Consider the following 21926-nt stretch of genomic DNA (forward strand, 5'->3'; position numbering starts at 1 on the left):
CACCCTAGCAGCTCATGACCAAGTAACCTATGTAAGAGGGGAATGTTGTCTTCTTGTCTGTACATCTTCTTGAGGGCCACAGTCCTGTCAGTGAAGCTTATGGCCTCACTCCAGGGGCCAGGGTTCTCCTTTTCACACTGTAGTTGCTTGCCTGGCTGGATCCCAGTGCCATTCATTCTGCCTGTTGGTCTGAACCTCTGCTGTGAGCCCAGTTCAGAGCTCATCTAGGTCTGAGTGTCAGCCTGTCCTCTGAGCTGTTGTGATGGCCTGTCCCATTTTGCCTCCAGAAAACTCCCTGACTTGCAAATGATTCCCAGGATTTAACTGGAATATCTAACTATTTCCCACCAGGCTGTGACTCCCCAAAGGGGCAGGGGTTACTGTTTAATGAAACCTAGCATATAGCATGATGCTTTACACACTGCTGGTGCTTCATCATAAATTACTGTTAATCTAAAGTTAAAAGACGGTGTTATGGGTTAAATTGTGTCCCCCCCTAAATATATGTTGAATTCCTAACCCCAGTTCCTCAAAATGTTCTCTTACTGGGAATTAGAGTTGTAGCAGATGTAATTAGTTAAGATGAGGTCAAACTGGCATAAGGCAGGTCCTTAATCCAATATGACTGATTCCAAAGAAGAGAGACATCCCTGGTACTGAAGATAGGAGTCCATCTGTCAATGCAGCGAACACAGGTTCGACCCCTGGTCCAGGAAGATTCCACATGCAACTAAGCCCATGGGCCACAACCACTGACCCCATGCACCTACAGCCTGTGCTCTCCAATAAGAGAAACCACCACAATGAGAAGCCAGCTCAGCGCAACAGAGTAGCCCCCGCCCACCTCAACTAGACAAAGCCCACACGCAGCAACAAAGACCCAGTGCAACCAACAGTAAAGAAATACAATTATAAAAAAGAAGAGAGACACACAGAGAAGAGGATGCTAGTGAAGACACAGTCACACAGAGGGAAGACAGCGATGTGAAAATGGAGGCAGAGATTGGAGTGGTGCTTCCACAAGCCGAGGAATGCCAGAGGCCACCAGAAGCTAATAAGAGACAAAGAAGGACTCCTTCCCTACAGGTTGGAGAGGGAGCACTGCCTTTCTGACAACTTGATTTAGACTTCTAGTCTCCAGAACTGTTACAAATTTCTGTTGTTTTAAGTGACCCAATTTGTGATACTTTGCTACGACAGCTCTAGGGAATTAGCCTAAGGATTACCATTGACCCAAAAAATGAGAATCTAGAAGAAATCAAATAATACTTGAGAGTTAGAAGGGGCTGACTATGAGATTATATAACTATAACTTCTTTATGCTTTGTCTCCAAATTTCCTCAAACAGAAACATCATAATTTCTGTCCCTTTAAAAATCTGAACCATATGATTAGAACTGCATGAGTGCTGTGGGTCAGAGGCTGGGCAGAAGTAAAGGCTATGAGTCCCTCAGAAATCCTCCGTCGTCTGCACAGAGGTGGGCATAAGAGACCAAGATCCATGGTGAGAGAGACTGGGAGAAAAGGTTTGGGAGGTACATCCCTGTGGGGTGATTTTGTCAGGAACCACGGTTTCCATTCTGTTGCCTTCTGTTTTCAGAACCTCAGTACTTTAATATACACACTTAAAAAATGAAGACAATATCACAAAACATTTTTCAGACTTCATTTCTCTGTTAATTATTCCCACATTTCATTAGTAGTGTCATGAGTTTATGAAGAGTAAGTGCTACTGGTTTGGGTCAAGCCAGAGTGACCCAATTCTAAGGCAGCAAATAATTGTCTTTGCATAGTTACAGGGACAAGAATTCTTTTAGCCAAGCAACTATGGACTACATTTCAAATGGGAAGTCCATGCACAAGCTTTTGGAGATGTAGGAAGTGGGATAACATCAGCTACCAATCAAATCAAATCAAATCTTAGACAATCCTAATGAGCCCAGTCTGCACTGAGACACACCAAAATATATTCCAATTTATTTGTCCATAGGACTTCCATGGAACTTTCATTCTAGCACTGTATGATATATGATAGTTTGTGCATCTTCAGTCATGTCCAACTCTTTGCAACCCTATGAACCATAGCCTACCAGGCTCCTCTGTCCATGGGATTTTCCAGGCAAGAAAACTGGAGTGGGTTATCCTTTCCTACTCCAAGGGATCTTCCTGACTCAGGGATTGAACCCACGTCTCCTGCATTGGTAGGCAGGCTATTTACCAATGCGTCACCTGGGAAGCCCCATGATATATAATAATAATGAGTGTTTACTGAGGATTCACCATGCACCAAGGACTAGGCTGAGAGTTCATATGGATTATTTGATAAAATCTTCCTATCACCATCATGAGACAGGAAATAGAGATTTAAAAGGAATTAATCTGCACAATTAAAAGGAGGCAGGATTCAAAAGTTCCCAAAGTCTTTCTCTTGAAGACTGTACAACTGATGGGGCTGGGAGTGCTGTTGGTGGGGAACCATTTAATTTCCTGCTCTTTACGGGCAATATGCTAACAGTCTTCCATCCGCTAGATCAGGGGTTGATAAACTATAGCCTGGGGACTAAATGTGGCCTGCTGCCTGAGCAAATATGCCCATGCCTATATCTCTACATATAGTCTCTGGCTGCCTTCTCAAGGACAGAGACTGTTTAGCCCACAGGCAGAAAGTATTTACTATATGACTCTTTACAAAAAAGTCTTCTGATCCCTGTGTTAGATCATTGAATCATTTTATTAATACTAACAGATCTATTAAAAGGGGATTATCTCAGTTTTAGCGATGAAGAAACTTAGGTTCACAGAAGTTAAGCTCTTGTTCTAGAACAGTGTCTCTCTGATTTCCAAATTATAAAAGTTGTTTTGCCATAGAATTGCCTTTTTTCTCCCGAAGATTGGAGATGGTGCTAAATGTATATTCCTTCATTTCATGAAAAGACATTTTAATATCCAAGAATGAGGGTTCTAATTACCAACAGTCCTTTAAGTGGAATAAATTTAATTTTATGGAAAGCTTTTTCTCCCCCCATTTTGTAAAGGGTGGGTGAGCGTGCAGTCATGGACCATCATGAGTTCAAGAACTGGCAATTGAGGGTCACTTCCTTAAGAAATTCAGCTAGTAAGTGGCAGAGCCAGAGGTCTCAAAACAGGTGACACTTTTGTATCTGTTGGGACTATCCATCTACCTCTGACCCATGCATTTCTTCTGTCATTCACTAGTGCAGGGAACCATGCTCATGCCAAGGAAATCATGAATCATTTTTCTCTGTGTCTTTCTTACCATCTCTCTCTCCTCTGGCTGTTTTTTGTTTGTTTTTGTTTTTGGCTGTACTACACTGCATGTAAGATCTTAGTCCCCCACCCAGGGATGTGCGCAAGTGTAGGGTCTTAGCCACTGGATTGCCAGGACTCTTAGCCACTGGATTGCCAGGGAAGTCCCAACCTTTGGCTGTTCTGACTAAAACTAAACACTCAGGACTTCCCTGGTGGTCTAGTGGTTAAGAATCCTCCTGCCACTGCAAGGGACAGGGATTTAATCCCTGGTCCGGGAAGATTCCCACATGCCTTGGAGCAACTAAGCCCCTGTGCCACAAGCACCAAAGCCTTTGCTCTAGAGCCCGTGCTCCACAACAAGAGAAGCCACCGCAGTGAGAAGCCTGCGCACCGCAACTAGAGAATAGCCCTCTCTTCCCGCAACTAGAGAAAGCCTGCAAGCAGCCAATGAAGACCCAGCACAGCCAAAGATAAAATAAATAAGAATAAATGAATCTTTAAAAAAGACTCAGTCTTTTTAAAATTAAAGTAAAAAGTACTCAGTCTTTTTTCTTTAATAACAAATAAAAAATAACCCCCTGTTTATTTTTTATCTTGCTTTTCCCCCCTTTTTAAACTTTTTATTTTGTATTGGGGTATAACCAATTAACAATGTTACAGTTTCAGGTGAACAGTGAAGGGACTCAGCCATGCATATACATGGATCCATTCTCCCCTAAACCCCTATCCCATCCAGGCTGCCACAGAACACTGACGAGAGCTCCATGTGCTATACAGGAGGTCCTTGCTGCTTATCCATTTTAAATATAGCAGTGTGAACACTCTTAAACCTGACTGAGCTCAGTTAACCATTTTCTTCTTATGAGAGTTAGATCTGTTTGCCATTGAGGAAAATGATCCATATGAATATACCAACACAATGATATTATAGACTTCTTTTTTAGTGTAAGCAACGATGCTAGAGGCTCTTAGGACAGGAAGAAATTAAATGACTTTATCAAGTCACTGAGACTGTTCAATCTGAGTAAAATAGTTTGCATGTATGCCTTTCTAGTTTCAAGGTCTTTCCATAAGGGATCAGATCACAGACTATAAGGAAAAGCCTCGCCCGCCATTGATAATTACCATCATCTCTTTAATACCACATTGCTAGAAATTGTTCTATTAGAGTGAACTACCACAAGTAGAGCAGTCAAGCTATTTAAAAATACAAGCAAAAGTTAATAATGTAAAGTGACTACGAAGGCATTTTAAATTACATTCATATTCTTGAACAAATGAGAACATTCTAATTATTGCACTGTATATAACTATATAATGGCATATATTTAAATATTTCTGATTCTGAATTATTCCTCTATTTTTTAAATTACATTAATAAGATGAGAAGTACAAGGGAAGTTCCAATTACTCCTCTGATCTTAGGCTGAATATTTTTAAATGATTAAATGAAACTTACTGTGTATTCTGGTCCCAGATGTTCATTTGGGCAAGAGGGAAAAGAAAAAAGAGAAAATGATAGATTAAGACCATACTTATATGCAATATAAAACCACAGAACTAACAAATATTGCTGAATTATAACTATTAAAAATGTGGCAAAGAAACCTTCTGAGAATTAAACTTTCATAAATACTAAGCGTCTCCATGTTTGTTCTTGAAACTCTTTCATATGATACTTCTGTGGCTGGGTAGATAAGGCGTGTAAGACAAGATTCAATTAGCCTATAGGCTTGTGGGTAATTAAAAACTAAAGAGTTGGCCTTAGAAAAGCAGAATTAAAGACTAATAATTCCAGTAGAGCATTTCATTAACCACAAAGGAAATCTTTTAAGTGGAAAAGCAGCTTTTAAAACCAATAAAAAGAGCTTGTTAGGCTGATATTCAAATGGGACCTTGAATTTTCATGTGTTTGAGGTCAGGAACCAAACCTTTTAAATTTTTTGGCCAGTTTCTAGCTCAGTATCAACATTTTGAGAGTCATTATCACTCCACTACAAGTGAGGAGGAAACTGATTTTCATGTTATCTGATTGCAGAGGAAGGGGTCTGGAGCTGAGAGACCCAACAGAACCTTTTACATAAATGATAAAAACAGTCAAGTTCTGTTCAGTGTGTGTGTGGGAAGGGTGTCTGTGAAGCAAAGAAGTCAAAATAAACAATTTGATTATGAACAAACCACACCTTAAAATTACTTGGAGATTATTGAGAAAAGAGGGAGAAATAAGGATAATGAAACCTCTAGAAGTGTCACTAAGTAGAGCTTCCTTTTTCTTCTCCATATGCTATTTAAAATGATCACTTCAAGAAGGAAGATAGAATAGTTTAGCTTAACCCCTACAACCTCCTGCTAGGAAGAGTGTTGACTTAAAAGTATGGAGACAAAGGGTCAGGGAGGTGTCACAGGGTTCCTGTGAGTCCCTGCTGGGATAATCCACGCTCAATCAGTGAAATCTGAATCCCCCTATGTCCTTGCATGGATACTTGTGACATACTGGGTGTACAAGGACTTACCTGTAATTGTGTAGGGATAATAGTTCCATGCCTTCTCTGTTACATAAAATATTTTGGGAACAACAGCTCTAGCCCAACTGGGCAGTTTGCTAAGAGGAAAGAAAGAAAAACGACAGTTAGAGTCTGTCCAGTGCCTCACCCTGCTACCACATCTTTCCAGAGAAATCGACTGCTAGAGAAATCAGAGGACTTCTATTTCCGCTCTCCTCTCCACAGCCACTTGGTCCCTATCTCCCTGGTCTTCATCACTGTTAAACTGTCCTCTGTTCGTGTTAGTATTTAGGACACGTAGGATGGCCATAGACAATAGAAGGCAGGAAAGAGGTACAGAAGAGATTGGTTCCCCAGAAGGAACCTTGATTTCAGACTTCTGACCTCCATCCTGGGAGAGGATTAACATGTCTTGTCTTAAAGCCATCCAGTTCACCACAATTTGTTACTGCAGCCCCAGGAAACTAAGGCAATGACAGAGCCATTTCTCTGGAACAGGGACCCAGGCAGCCATTTGCAAAAAACATTCTCAAAACTAGGAAAACCCAAGGAAAACCCCAGGACCGTTAGTGACCAAGGACTGATTAAGCTTTGCTTTGCTTCATTCTGCTTTCCTTCTGAGGCAAACTTCACAGCTTTCTGCAGGCCCAGAAAATTCCTTATATATTCCTGTAATATGTTTGCATGATTTCATTCCCCCCCACACTCTACTCTGGGGCTTTCTGTTTTTCCGGTTGCTACTATCTTGTTTCTTTCCTGTGCTGGTGCCTACAGCTAAGTGTCTGGGACACCAACGTCTAGCAGTACATCAGACCCAGAGAGAGGACGCAGGCTCTAGGCAGTTGGCGATAAAAAACATCAAGAAGCAGTTGTGAATTGCAAGCTGATCTAGCTAAGAGAGTGGGGACACCAGGGTAATAAACCCCAAATCCCCCTCTTGGACACAGGGTTTAAATGACATCCAGAGCCAGTAAAATACTGTGCACCTTGTAAGTCTTCCCAAATTGCTTCTCTTCTTTCTGATACTATCCAGGACCTGCTTTTTAAAACACAAATACGTATTTTTGATGGTTGGCCAGACCTAACTCAAAGAAAGCTCTGGGCCATTTATCACGGTTAAAATAAATGGGGAAATCAGAGTCTCCCCTGAAGCCGGGTGGGCATCAGATGAAGGCCACTGCCATAGGTGTGCTGTGAGGGGCATGCAGAGCAGTATTATAATTCACAGAACGGTTCTTTTTGCTGCTGTAATGCAGAATGTCTCACTCGCATAAAATCGTTTCTGCAGTAACTGCTCAATTTACCTTCCCTTTGCTCCACTAGGAAGAGGCTTGCTTCCCAACAGAGGATTTTACAGCTTTCGCCTAGGATTTATTCTTTCAGTCACCGAAGCTGGAGGGTAACTGGGATTGAGGTTGAGAGTGGGAAAGTAGTGCTGGGCTGGCTTGCGGGAAGTGGTCACGATCACCAGGTCCCCCGGGTCCCCTACTGCTTGCCCCCACACCCCAGTGTGATATGCCATTGTGTCGTACAAGGAGAGGTTGATTCTACTCATCGGCAAATTGGTTTCTCGTGCTTTCAGTGGATTGAAATGGGATTGTAGAAGCGCCCCAAAGTAAGCTAGGCATTGTTCAGCTTAGACCAAATACTTCTGTCTCCCTTCAAGCGTTAGAAACCATTCTCCACTATTCCGTCTACACTGCACCCCCTCCCCACCCCAGACTCACCAGCCTCTTGATAGTACTTTGGGGTCTGAGTCTTCCTCCCTCCATAACTCATTCCCTGTATCATTTAAAAAGCCTCCCAGCAGAACCATATTCCTAAGCAACAATCATTTTCTGGAAGGAAGATGACAAACACCAGTCATTTTCCATTCATGTTGAGATTTGTCCTATTTGTAAATGATCAGGACTATAGGCTCTAGAATCTTTATCTTAGCTGTCTAATCTGCCAATGTATGCAGAATATGCCACACTATCATCAAATACCCTTTCCAAGGCACCCTAAAACAACAGTTAGCCAAGATGGCTGATATGATTTTATGTGACTCTTCCAAATAGTCTGGGAAGCAGCCCTTCTGGTATAAGCCATTTATTAGGCCAGGCACAGAAGGCATTGGAACAAATTCCATGATGTGCCATTTAAATATTTTTAAGCCTACTACAGACCTTCTCTTAGCCCCTGACTTCCCCAGAGCACATCATTACTCAAATCGTTTTTGTCTGAGAAAGTAAAATTCATTTTTCCCTGCAGCAATGATTTATCAGGGCTGCAAAGGAAACGGAATTAAATTAGACTCCACTGCTGCTGTCACTTTCATGATGTATACTGCCACACGGCCTACAATTCCGAGGAGAAGCCTGTCACTCAAACTTGCTACCTGGCGTCAAACAAGAATCTCTCTGCTGGAAAGGTGGCACGACTTGAGTCATGTTCTCTTGGTCTTCTGGCAGAGATCAAACCTCCCAAAATCACTTCACCGTGGCTCAGGCTCTAGAGACACTGAGTAAAAAGACAAAACTCTAAAATAACACGTTTCTCTAAAACCTTTGGCCATGTTTCCCAAGGACAGACTTTTTATATTGTTTCATTTCTTATATCTTTACTTTGTATGAAATAGAACTTATCAATGACAGCCAGGTGGTCAACTTGCCTCGGGTTACATGGGACTGTACTGGTTTTAGCAGTGAAAGGTCCTACATGCTAAATTCCTTGATCATGAGCAAAATGGGAAGCTGGTCATTCTAGTGCAGTGGTTCTCATTTCAACAGGAAAGAGGTGAGGGACTTTCCCCCGCCAGGGGGTATTTGGCAAAGTCTGGAGACATCTTCAGTCGTGAGAGCTGGGGGTTGGGGATAGGGAGCAATGATGGTCTGGTATCTAGTAGGAAGAGGCCGAAGATGCCCCAAGGCAGGCATAATCTGATTTTGCCTCAGGTTAAGAATGTTTATCTACTTCATAAAGAGTTTTTGGAACTGAATCCTAAACCATCTCTCCCTTCTATGCTTTACAACCCAGATTATCACCAAATTCTCCAGCATATCTAATCTCATTTTGCAATTTATGTTCATTTGGGAATATTTTTTGGCTTCAGGGGTTCTTGAACATCATCAGGCCAAATGTGGTCCAAATGAAGTCTAATTTCATTTTCTTAACAAGGGTCAGAACTGTGACAGTCTCAACTAGACACTTTGAACTTAAACATTCTGGGCAGGGAGTCCTTCTGAATTCACAAAATAATAGTGCTTTGGGAAGAATTTCCTAGGGTCCAGTGGTTGGGATTCGGCATGTTCACTGCCAGGCCTGGGTTTGATCCTTGGTTGGAGAACTAAGATCTTGAAAGTCATGTGGTGCAGCCAAAACCCCCACCCCAAAACCAACCAACACACAAACAAAACACAGTGCGTCACATAAGATTTTCTGCCAAACTGCATATCTGGAACTAGCCAATATCTATGCTAAGATTAGGCTCAAAGAACTGCAGTTCACTTAAGTGATTTTTAAAAAATAATTTTATTTATTTATTTATGGTTGCACTGGGTCTTCACTGCTGTGTGCAGGCTTTCTCTAGTTGCAGTGAGCCAGGGCTACTCTTCGTTGTAGTGCATGGGCTTCTCATTGTGGGGGCTTCTCTTGTGGTGGAGCATAGGCTCTAGGCTCGTTGGCTTCAGTAGTTGTGATGCACCAGCTTAGTTGTTCTGTGGCATGTGGATTCTTCCTAGACCAGCGATCGAACCCATGTCCCCTGCATTGGCACGTGGATTCTTATCTACTCTACCATCAGGGAAGTCCCATTTAAGTGTTTCTTAAAAGGTCTTAGCTACCTTCATATCTCTATTTCCACTGGTCCAGGACAGATATTCTGACCTTTTCTACGTGCCCAAATCTGACATTTGACAGTCATTTGATAATAACCAATTGTCCCTCTCCAGTTGTGTGTACAGTGATTTCTGAGGTCTTTAAATTTCTCTTATGCTGCTATGATTTACTCATTTACTCCTTAATGCATTGTCTTCTGGATGGTCTTTGTGTCCTCATCTTAATGTAATTCTTTATACTGCAGCAAAGAGATGAACAGAGTTTCTGGACTAGAGCCATTATGTGTGAGAGATAAGGCTGCTGGGGCATCATCCACAGAAGTTCCTTGAACTTGGACACTGCTGCCACTCTTCCTATAAAAGGACAGTATGTTCTGGATTCTGAGAAAAGCAGCCTGCCTTGTGTCAGTTCTTGGAAGGCTCCGTGTGTGAACAGTGTTAGGGTAACATGGCAGGGGTGCTGGGGAGCACCTAGGGGAGTTGACCACATGTGTCAGCATCACTGGGTAGGAGTGTGGCAGAATCAAGGTGGAAACTGCTTGACAGAATGATCTTGAAGACCCCAACCAGGCTGAGACATTCTGCTTCTGTGGTTTTTCCATGGGAGTAGTCAAAGGGACAGAAGGCATGGGGCCCGCAGCATGAGAATGCCTGATGTGTTCTTAAGGATTGAGATGGGGACCAAATGAAGAGCATGGACTGAAAGCTACGTCTGAAAGAGGGCCCTTACGTGCTTTATTTTTTCCAATATATATTAAAAATACTATTAATTTATTTAATATTATATTCAATAGACATGAATTGAATATTTATTTAGGATATATGACTAAACATTCTAAAATATATAATATTCTTATATAGATGGCTATTGTGTACTGCCTGTTACCCATAACTAGAATGCAAGTCACACCAGGGCACAGATCTTCGTCCTGTTTACTGCTGCTCCCCCAGCCAGCACCTAAAATGATGACTGGCACACAGCAGATGCTTAATAAATATTTTCTGAATGAATAAAGATAATCTCTGGATATTCAGAAATCAATAATAACCATGCAGAGTCTTTCAAAATAGCGTGGAAATAAGCTCTTAGATCAAGAATCTCTGGCTCCAACACTTCCTCTATGACCTCTTGCCTGGGCTCTCCCACTGCCACATGAACTGTGGCTCTAGGCTCTTACTATGGGGGAAGATCTGGGAGAACAGGAAGAAAGAATGAGAAAGAAAGACCCAAGCCACAGCATCAAGGTTCTACCAATGAGTTGGTAGGTAAAGTGACTGTCTGGTGGCTTTTGCTTATCCAGTTGAACAAGATTCATGACTTAGGGAAGCTGCCCCCTCTCCTACCCAGAGCCACTAGAAGCCAGGAGAGGTTGCCCTGGAAGGCAGGAGCCATGTAGTGGGAGAAAGGTCTTCGCCATGCAAATCATTTCAGGCATTAGGCAGAATCACCGTTAGAAGCTGGCAACCCTCCCTGACTGGCAGCTGCCAGCACAGTCTAATTAATCCAGCAGCCATAGTGGAGAAGAACATGACACTTCATGACTGATAAACAAGCCTAAAAATAGGCTCCATCTTTTCTCCAATTCCCCTCCACCCCCATCTGCTTCTCTCCCCTCATGAGTTTCAGTGAGAGGGGACTGGAGTGAAGCTAGGAATGAGGTGAAAATGAAAGGGGACAAAAGAAAAGCTCCATCCTCGTGTGATTTTGGACAACAGGTTTTATTTAGAATTACTATTCCAGATTAGTATCTTGACTCTCTTCTCCAGATGCCAGTTGAAATCAGGATTTTTGCAGATAAGCCAAGAAACACCACTTACTTGGTTGACTGAACTGGACTGAAGGCCCAAGGACAACCACCAAATGTACTAATGTATTAGTACTAATGTAATGTTCTAAATGCATCAGGGCAGCCACCCAAACGTACTGCACACAACAGTGTATCAGACACTATAGGAAGGGCCAGAGAATGGAGTAACCCCACAATCCAGGGAGCTAAGCAACAAGAACTAAAAGGATAAATGGCATTTGAAAAAGACACTACACTCAATTTTAAAATGGGCAAAGGATTTCAATAGACATGTCTTCAAAGAAGACATATAAATGGCTAATGAGCACATGAGAAGATGCTCAATATCATTAGTCATTAGGGAAATGCCAATCAAAACCCAAACAAGATACCACTTCATACCCACTAGGATGGCTGTAATAAAAAAGACAGACAATAACAAGTGTTGGTGATTATGCAGAGAAACTGGAACCCTCATACATTGCTAGAGGGAGTGTAAAATGGTTCAGTCACTTTGGAAAACAGTTTGGAAGTCCCTTTCCCCACTCACTAGCAGCTGGGCTTGACCTGGGAACTCAATGGGATGTTCATGCCTGGAATTTTATTTTATTTTATTTGGCCATACTGTGCATCTTGTGGGATCTCAGTTCACCAACCAGGGATTGAACCTGGTCCATGGCAGTGAAAGCCTGGAATCCTAACTACTAGACCACCAGAGTTATTCCCTATGTTTGGTATTTTAGAACAAAGGCTACAAAGAAAAAATGGACAGTTCAGGCCTACCCATGGCAGCCATGATGGTAATGGCAAAATGAAAAGGTCATTCACTAAAGATGGTTGTCATCATTGTTCTTGGCCTCTTGGAGCTGCCCTGACCTGATAGCTGTCCAATCTCAAGCCTCCAGATAATTCTGTGGACCACTAACATCGTTCCATGAAGCGTCCTTTCTGATCAAGAGAGACTCAGACAGGAGGCCCTGATGACACAGACACTGAATACTTCCAGTGCTCCAAATAGTTGCTCTGGGTAATAAGTCGGTAAAGCAGTTTCTGAATGTGATTTGTCTTACCATACAAACTGATGTAAAGAAGGGAATCCATTCCCTGTGCCAGATCATGAATTCAGCTCCAGAGGACATTGATATTTCTCTGAATAAGTTATTAAGTGGGCACTGGAACATCTTAGTAACTTCCAGTCCAACTTTTAGAACCCACTTACCTGTGGTCAGTGAGGGAGTCCACAACATGCTACAGTGACATCACGATTATTTTGAGCTGAAGACATTTGAAAGTCCAATAGTTGCAGGAAGATATTTTTTCTGAATTCTGCTTACCCTCATAAAAACAGAGCCTCCCAAAATAATTCAACTGTCATAAATCCCCTTTCCAGGAGTTTTGCAACCAGAGAAGATTGACTCCTATCACCAGAGACAAGAAGTAAGCACGAGGACAAGAAATCGCCTAAACAGACATCATCACAAAGCTATCTTCTCTCTCATCCGTTCTCCTGAGGCCCCATTTATTTTTCATACAAGATACTTCTTTTCCCATAAGTCCCTTTTCTCTCCCTCCCCTATTAAAATGGTATATAAGTCCCAAATTCTAACCAGTCTTTTGAGTCATATTTTTCTGGATGCTCTTGCCTATGTACATGGATAAAAACGTGTCTTTTCCCCTGTTAATCTATCAGTTTCAGCTTAATTTGCAGGACCCAAATCACCAATACTAAGTGGATTACAAACAGCTGAGAAAAGAGAATCGAAAGGGAAAGGAGAAAAGGAAAGATATACCCATTTGAATGCACAGTTCCAAAGAATAGCAAGGAGGGATAAGAAAGCCTTCCTAAGTGAACAATGCAAAGAAATAGAGGCAAACAACAGAATGGGAAAGACTAGAGATCTCTTCAAGAAAATTAGAGATACCAAGGGAACATTTCATGCAAAGATAGGCACAATAAAGGAAAGAAATGGTATGGACCTAACAGAAGCAGAAGATATTAAGAAGAGGTGGCAAGAATACACAGAAGAACTGTACAAAAAAAGGTCTTAATAACCCAGATAATCATGATGGTGTGATCACTCACTGAGAGTTGGACATCCTGGAATGCAAAGTCAAGTAGGCCTTAGAAAGCATCACTATGAACAAACCTAGTGGAGGTGATGGAATTCCAGCTGAGCTATTTCAAATCATAAGAGACGATGCTGTTAAAGTGCTGCAGAAGGGAAGGGCAATCCACTCCGGTGTTCTTGGCTGGAGAATCCCACGGATGGAGGGGCCTGGAGGGCTACTGTCCATGGGGTTGCACACAGTCAGACACAACTGAAGTGACCTAGCACAATATGCCAGCAAATTTGGAAAACTCAGCAGTGGCCACAGGATTGGAAAAGGTCAGTTTTCATTCCAGTGCCAAAGAATGTTCAAACTACTGCACAATTGTACTCATTGCACGTGCTAGCAAGGTCATGCTCAAAATCCTCCAAGCTACGTTTCAACAGTACATGAACCGAGAACCTCCAGATGTACAACCTGGATTTAGAAAAGGCAGAGGAACCAGAGATCAGATTGCCAACATCCACTGGATCATAGAAAAATCAAGAGAATTCCAGAAAAACATCTACTTTTGCTTCATTGACTATGCTAAAGCCTTTGACTGTGTGGATCATAACAAACTGTGGCAAATTCTTTAAGAGACAGGAATACGATACCACCTTACCTGCCTCCTGAGAAATCTGTATTGCAGGTCAAGAAGCATCAGTTAGAACCAGACATGGAACAACAGACTGGTTCAAAATTGGGAAAGGTGTGCATCAAGGATGTGTACTGTCACCCTGTTTATTTAACTTATATGCAGAGTACATCAAGCAAAATGCCAGGCTGGATGAAGCAAAAGCTGGAATCAAGATTGCTGGGAGTAATATCAATAACCTCAGATATGCAGATGACACCATCCTTATGGCAGAAAGTGAAGAGGAACTAAAAAGCCTCTTGATGAAGGTGAAAGAGGAGAGTGAAAAAGTTGGCTTAAAACTCAACATTTAAAAACTAAGATCATGGCATCTGGTCCCATCACTTCATGGCATATAGATAGGGAAACAAGCAAATAAGTGACAGACTTTATTTTCTTGGGCTCCAAAGTCACTGCAGATGGTGACTGCAGCCATGAAATTAAAAGACACTTGCTTGCTCCTTGGAAGAAAAGCTATGACAGACCTAGACAGCATATTAAAAAGCAGAGACATTACTTTGCTGACAAAGGTTCGTCTAGTCAAAGCTTTGGTTTTTCCAATAGTCATGTATGGATTTGAGAGTTGGACCATAAAGCTGAGCGTCCAGGAACTGATGCCTTCGAACTGTGGTGTTGGAGAAGACTCTTGAGAGTCCCTTGGACTGCAAGGAGATCGAATCAGTCAATCCTAAAGAAATCAACCCTTAATATTCATTGGAAGGACTGATGCTGAAACTGAAGCTCCAATACTTTGGCCACCTGATTCGAAGAACTGACTCACTGGAAAATACCCTGATGCTGGGAAAGATTGAAGGCAGGAGGAGAAGGGGACGACAGTGGATGAGATGTTTGGATGGCATCATCAACTCAATGGACATGAGTTTGGGCAAGCTCCAGGAGATGGTGAAGAACAGGGAAGCCTGGTGTGCTGCAGTCCATGGGGTCGCAAGGAGTCAGACGTGACTGAGTGACTGAACAACAAAAAGTGGATGGAAAAAAAGTTTTTCCTCCTTGACACCACTCATAAGATGGACAGCTAGACTTACAAATAATGAAATCAGGTGACCTAGGCCCTACTTTGATCAGAATACAAGGACCATGCCTTACTTATTAAGAGATTCTCTTCAATATCAGAACAATTTGTTACACATTGTCAATTTCAATAAATATTCAATCAATGAATTACAATTATAAAGCAGCCTCACCATAGTGAGAGTCCCATGACCTCTGCATGCAGGACACGTGTTAGCCTGAGGTGGGTTAACTCTAGTTTGCAACTACAAAGTAGTCAAAGTGTTTGTCACTCAGTCATGTCCTATTCTTTGAGACCCCATGGACTGTAGCCCGCGAGGCCCCTCTGTCCATGGGATTTCCCAGGCAAAAATACTGGAGTGGGTTGCCATTTCCTCCTCCAGGGAATCTTCCCAACCCAGGGATCAAACTCGGCTCTCCTCCATTGCACATGGATTCTTTACAGTCTGAGCCACCAGGAAAGACAGTTTACTTTTATGATTACAAAAATAGGTATTTTATAGTTACGTCACATATCAATTTTTTTCTTTTTCTTACTAAACCATAATCTTCCTGGTTCTGAGATAAAATAATGGACTTACTCAGATTTGTGCAAAAGGAGCTAAAAGTACTCTTTATCTTGTGCCTTGTTGGTTACTCATTTACGTATGCTATTTTAACCACTTACTTGATGTCTGAATCTGCCTGAGAAGTGAGTATTCTACCTATGCTCAAACACCCCCAGCAACAGCATAATGTACTATATAAATCACCCTACAATGTTTTCTGGTGGCTTGAATACTTAGATTTCTTCCTTAAACTGAGCCTAAATTTTTCTCCTGGCATTCTCACCCACTGGTCTGAGTCTAATTGGTCCTCCTGAAGTCATATAGAATACATGGGCCTAGTTATTCTCCCACCTGATCACACCATTATATGCCCTAATATAGCTTTTCCAGGTTAAATGTCCTTGGCTTCATCCAGTATTCTTCACATCACTGGGGTTTCTAATCCTAAGATTCATATGGAGAATTTTGGAAAAGTTCAGTAAGTAGGAGAGACTTAAAAAAAAAAAAAAAAAAAAAAAAAGGAGAGACTTACCCTACCAGACATCAAGACTATTTATAAAGCTATAGTAATTGGGAATTTTAGGATTATATCCTTAAATTCTATCTAAAAACAACCTTGTTGGCATTTTAATCAGATCTACCTTAAATTTATAACGGACCTGAAAATTGATTGGAACTTTATAACGTAGCATGTCCTATTCATGAATACTCTCATTTGTCCAGGTTTTTAAAAAATATCCTCTGTTAATTGTTCATGCTGCTGCTAAGTCACTTCAGTCGTGTCCGACTCTGTGCGACCCCACAGATGGCAGCCCACCAGGCTCCGCCGTCCCTGGGATTCTCCTGGCAAGAACACTGGAGTGGGTTGCCATTTGCTTCTCCAGAAAGTGAAAGTCACTCAGTCGTGTCCAACTCTTAGTGACCTCATGGACTGCAGCCTACCAGGCTCCTCTGTCCATGGGATTTTCCAGGGTACTGTACTGGAGTGGGGTGCCATTGCCTTCTCTGTTTAATTGTTCATATTTTCCTCCAAAAAGATTTTGTGTATCTGTAGATTTTTTTTTTTACTGGGTACCTTAAGTTTCCTTTTCTCTTATAAATGGAATTTTTAAAACTTATTTTTTCCATTTATTGCTCCCACTGTGTAATAGTGCTATTGATTTTTCTATTATGAATTTTATACCCAGCAATCTTGTCAAATTCTCATATTAATATTAATGAACAAAATCTGATCAAGTCATGAATTATTATTACTATTATACTCTGAAGTATTTGATTTGCTAAAGTTTCATATAAGATTTTCATGTCTATATTCTTAATTGAAATTGATCTGTAAGTTTCCCTTTGTAATGTTATTGCTCAGTTTTGTTATCAAGATTCATGTAGTAGGCACTATTTGTTGCCTTCTCAGCCATCACCATGTGTTTCTCATCCCCTTTCTTAGAAACACCTTGAATATCTTACCCTTTTTAATCACGGAGGAAAATCTCACATCTTATTGGCTGGAACTAGGTTATACGCCATCCCTAGCTGCAAAGGTGGCCGGGAAATAAAATATCTTATCTGACATTTTCAACCCATTAAATGCTTAGAAGTGTTTATATTTCTATATGTTGTGGGAGTTCACCTATTGTTTTAGCAATTTCTTACTGTCATGCTTTGAAATCAGCCAATAGGACCTACATGATATCAATTTTCTAGTATTTGAGACTGGTTTCTGGCCTACTTTGTATTTGGTTTTTATATACTTTCATGTGTGTTTGAAATGCATGTTGGTTCCATGGTCTATTAATAGCCACTAGGTCAAGCTTGTAATTCAGTTGTTTATATCTTCTTTATGCTTGTTATTAATAAGTTGTCTACTTGCTCTATCAGTTTATTAAAGAAGAAGGTTAAAATCTCCCATTATAACTTCAGGGCACTTGTGATTTTGTCAGTGTTGCCATATCTTTGTTGAGTTAGGTTCAGGTTTAGGATTTAACACATTATTGTGATCAGTGATACATTTTGATTTATCATCTGACAAACACAATTTATGTTTTCTATTTACCATACTTTTTTGTAGACTTCTCTTTGTTCTTCCTCTGCCTTCTATTAGACTGGTCATGCTTTCCAAAACTGTGCATGACCAAACATATTATTTTATTATTCTTTTAAGAGGTTACTTTTACATTTTGAATAGGCATATTTGCTTTAAATTTTTAAAATTTAATTTTTAAAATTAGTAAGCATGTCTTTCCTCTTTCTAGATAATATTAGTAACTTACAGCATTTCTTTTTTACTACCCTTACTGACTCAATGGACATGAGTTTGGGTAAACTCCAGGAGTTGGTTATGGACAGGGAGGCCTGGCATGCTGCAGTCCATGGGGTCGCAAAGAGTTGGACATGACTTGAGTGACTGAACCAAACTGAACATCTTCTGTTATTGTTATCTGAATTATTTAAATTCCATGAATATATTTCTGATTACTCATTATTCATATATTTGCAACATTCTATGCTTATTCAGATTTGTCCAGGTATTTACTATTTCTTCTAGATTCCCTCCTCATTCTTCTTGGTTTCAACTTCCTTTTACTTAAAAATGCAGCCTTTATTAGTACTTTTTGTGGCTACACTGGGTCTTCGCTGCTGTGCTCGGGCTTCCTCTAGTTGTAGCAAGCAGGGGCTACTCTCCATTGTGGTGCATGGGCTTCCCATTGCAGGGGCTTCTCTTGTAGAGCACGGGCTCTGGGACACATCAGCGCACTAGCTGCAGCTTGAGGGCTCAACAGTTGCGACATGCTGGCTCTAGAGCACAGATGGCTCAGCAGTTGTGGTGCACGGGCTTAGCTGCTCCGCAGCATGTGGAATCTTCATGGACCAGAGATCGAACCTGTGTCCCCTGCATGGGAAGGCCGATTCTTATCCACTGTACCACCAGGGGAGTCCAGTAGTACTTTTAATTACTTATTTGGTTTCAGCATGCAGAACCTTCAATCTTCATTGAAGCACGTGGGATCTAGTTTTCTGCCCAGAAACTGAACCTGGGCCCCCCGCACTGGGAGCAGAGACTCAGCCGCTGGACCACCAGGGAAGTCCTAGTAGTTCTTTCAGTGTGCATCTCTGAGTAATAAGTTTTCTCAGCCTTTGCCAAGAACTTTTTTTTTTTTGCTTGATTCTTAATCACAATGCCCCATTTACAGGCACTGAGGCCTCATGTCCTGTCCCTTTATGGGAGGTAAAGGATCTGCCTGCAACATGGGAGACCCGGGTTCAATCCTTGGGTTGGGAAGATCCCCAAAGAAGGTAACGGCTACCCACTCTAGTATTCTTGCCTGGGAAATCCAATGGACAGAAGAGCCTGGTGGGCTACAGTCCATGGGGTCACAAAGAGTCGGATATGACTAAGCAACTAACACTATGGGCATGACACCCCCAACCCCTAGATGGCAGGGCCCACACTCAGTTCTGACACCCCGCAGCTTCCCTAGCATTAGCTCATCTGCTTCCCACTCCTGTTAAGAGTCTCCTCTTTATTTCTAGTATCTGAGGATTTCCCTTTCTTTGGTTTGAATTCAGTTTTATATTGTTATATTTCATCCTCTGTTTGTCATACAAGGTACAGGGGGAAGGTCTATATTACTCTTTATAGTTATTATTACTGGAAGTCCAGATATTCTATTTATAACAAGTTTCCCTCCTACTAATGCTTATTATTCTCCTTTAAAATAAATGTCACGTATTTTGATAGAGAAAACAGACATGACAGAGACAGCTGGACACCTCTTGTTCTGTTTCAGGAAAAGTTATAAAGTTTTCTAATTTCTTAAATTTGGTACATAGGGAACATTCCCCAGGCAATAACTTGGGAAAATGTAATTGTCTGCTGAGAAATGGAATTTTCTGTAGGTTTGTATCTATTTTCTTGCACTCTCCTCACTTCTCTTTGCTCTACAGAGGTGAGTGATGCTCAATATTTTATTTACACCCTTAGCACCAAGAATGTCAAAGCAGCATATTGAGAAACCGCTCTGTTAAGGAAGCCATCCTCAGACTAGACTTGGAGCTTAGCTACTCCTGCAAATCAACAGCTGGTTGCAGGCTGAACAGGTTCCAAATCCTGGGAATTCACAGCTACTAATAGGTGAACAGGATCAATCTCATTTGCATTTCATCATGACTCAGGAATTCCCTGGTACCGCATCCTTGGGCTGACTAAAATGTGTTGGTTTAATCAGCTCAAGGCCTTCAGTGTCAGGATATTGGCCTGAGAGATTTCCAAACACACTAGTGACAGAACACAAACACTCCCATCAAGAAGAAATAGTCCCCGTCAGCCTGTTGGAGGGTGGAGGTCACGCAAGAATGAGAGACTCCAAATATGGCTCTCTCAGGAACATCTGTTTGTGGTCAAAGCACTGAGAATGGAGACATATTCACAAGTGTCAGTGGACAAAACTATTATGCTGGTAGAGCTTTCTGAATAATGAGAAACGGGCCAATAAGGGAGGCCATAGACGGTAGTAGAGTATTCATGGAGAGGATAGCAAAGACCAGAATGGTCACACACTGGTTCACTAACTGTTAGTTTTAAGAAAATATACCCCATATGGCATGTGACTACAAATGTTCTGACCCAGAAAAGTAAAAGGAAGAAAATGACCTAGAAGGGGGTGTAAGGTAGGGAGAAGATCAGACAAGCCCCAATAATCAATTATGTCATTAGTAATAAGAAAACAGAAAAGATTAAAAAGTGTATTTTGCAAAACAGAAATGGCAGTCCTGATCAGTGTTGGTTGATCATCCTTGAATTTTTACCCTTCCAAAGGAGAGATGACATCCTTCACCTTGGGAAGAATGGAATTATTACTGAAAGTCCAGATATCCTATTTATAACAAATTTCCCTCTTACTAATGTTTATTACTCTCCTTTAAGATAAATATGAATATTTTGATAGAGAACACAGACATGACTGAGACAGCTGGCCACTTCTTGTTCTGCTGCAGGAAAAGTTACAAAGTTTCTCAAGTGGTTAAGAAATAGAAACCACCTGCATACTGTATCTCACTTTGGTCACAGGTGACTGTTAGTTTTGTCAATTCCCTTTGGGGACACTCGAGTGGTCACCTGACAGGAAGTGGAAATCTTACTGAGCTAAGACCCCAATGGTACACGACTATCTTCAGCACTTACTTCTCTACAGCTTACAGGCAAAGTTCCCTTTTCCTTCTGCTAATCCCAGAACCAAGAGAGAAGATAAAGTCCTTTAATCCTTAAGATCAGATTTCATCCTAACATGTGGTGGAAGGGTTGCGAGTGGTAAGAGGAAAGCTTCTCCTGATGAAGATGCATTTGAGGACTATTTTGCAGAATGCAAGGGAAGCAACTAGACTGGTGGTTTTGGAGGGCGGATATAAAGATTTTCTAAATCAGCTTTTCATCCCAGACAGTCACAGCCTCTACTGGGAGCCGCGAGGCCAGGTGGGAGGGATTCCTGGGCAGGGAGGGCACCTGGAGGTGGAGCGCCAGCTGCCAGGACTTACCTGTTGAGATATACTCGCTTCTCTGTGAACTGCCCATTGCCATGGTGAGGGTCCTCGAAGGGCTCATTCTGGACGACCTCTACCCCTTCTCCTCGGTCACTCTGTTCGTGGCTGTGCTTGCTGATCATGTACAGCTGTCCAATTCTGTACTACAAAACACACAGATGCAGACAGGTCAGCCCCACCACTCACTTTTAAAAACAACCCCTCGCCGCAAGCAACTCATGGCATCAGCACTTTCCGTTGGGAAAAGAAAGCAGGCACGTGGGCCTGATGTTACTTTTCCTCAGGAGTAAGGAGAACTAACTGTGAGAAGAATGCAGAAACGGCTTGTTCCTGTGACCATTTTGCATCACCTTGGCGAATGTTCACCAGGGGGCTGATGGTCTTCAAGGTTTGGCAGCCAATCAACCAACCCATGGTTAGCAGCAGGGAGGTGGGCACGCTGGCCTTACAGGGTTAAGTGGAGCTAAATTTCTATTTTGCCTGGCACAAGACAGACCAGGGTATGTTATTTCTGTCCAGTCTTTCTGCCTAACTAACTGCATTGCTGGGCACAGAGGATTAGATGTCACCTGTTTCTTTTGTTGCCTCTCTCAAAGTGTTAAAACTCTCCTGGAGGTCTCTGTCCCCTAGAATAGTGGTTCTCAAAGTTCAATGGACATTAGAATGACCTGGAAGCTTAAAAAAATCTCCAGATGCCCAGACTCCCC

General features: G+C 41.8%; 1 protein-coding gene across 1 annotated transcript in view; it reads right to left on the minus strand.

Annotated features, from left to right (window-relative positions):
• The window catches only part of PITPNC1 (phosphatidylinositol transfer protein cytoplasmic 1), a 250957-nt gene that overhangs the window by 104042 nt on the left and 124989 nt on the right, over positions 1-21926 (minus strand). Inside the window, exons 4-6 of the mRNA XM_061144419.1 lie at positions 21214-21362; positions 5784-5872; positions 4730-4737 (exon numbers count right to left, since the gene is read on the minus strand). Of these exons, the coding sequence (XP_061000402.1) occupies positions 4730-4737; positions 5784-5872; positions 21214-21362 (246 nt within the window). The remainder of the gene's footprint in view (positions 1-4729; positions 4738-5783; positions 5873-21213; positions 21363-21926) is intronic.

This window comes from Dama dama, chromosome 5 (assembly GCF_033118175.1).
Source record: "Dama dama isolate Ldn47 chromosome 5, ASM3311817v1, whole genome shotgun sequence".
Taxonomy (NCBI): Eukaryota; Metazoa; Chordata; class Mammalia; order Artiodactyla; family Cervidae; genus Dama; species Dama dama.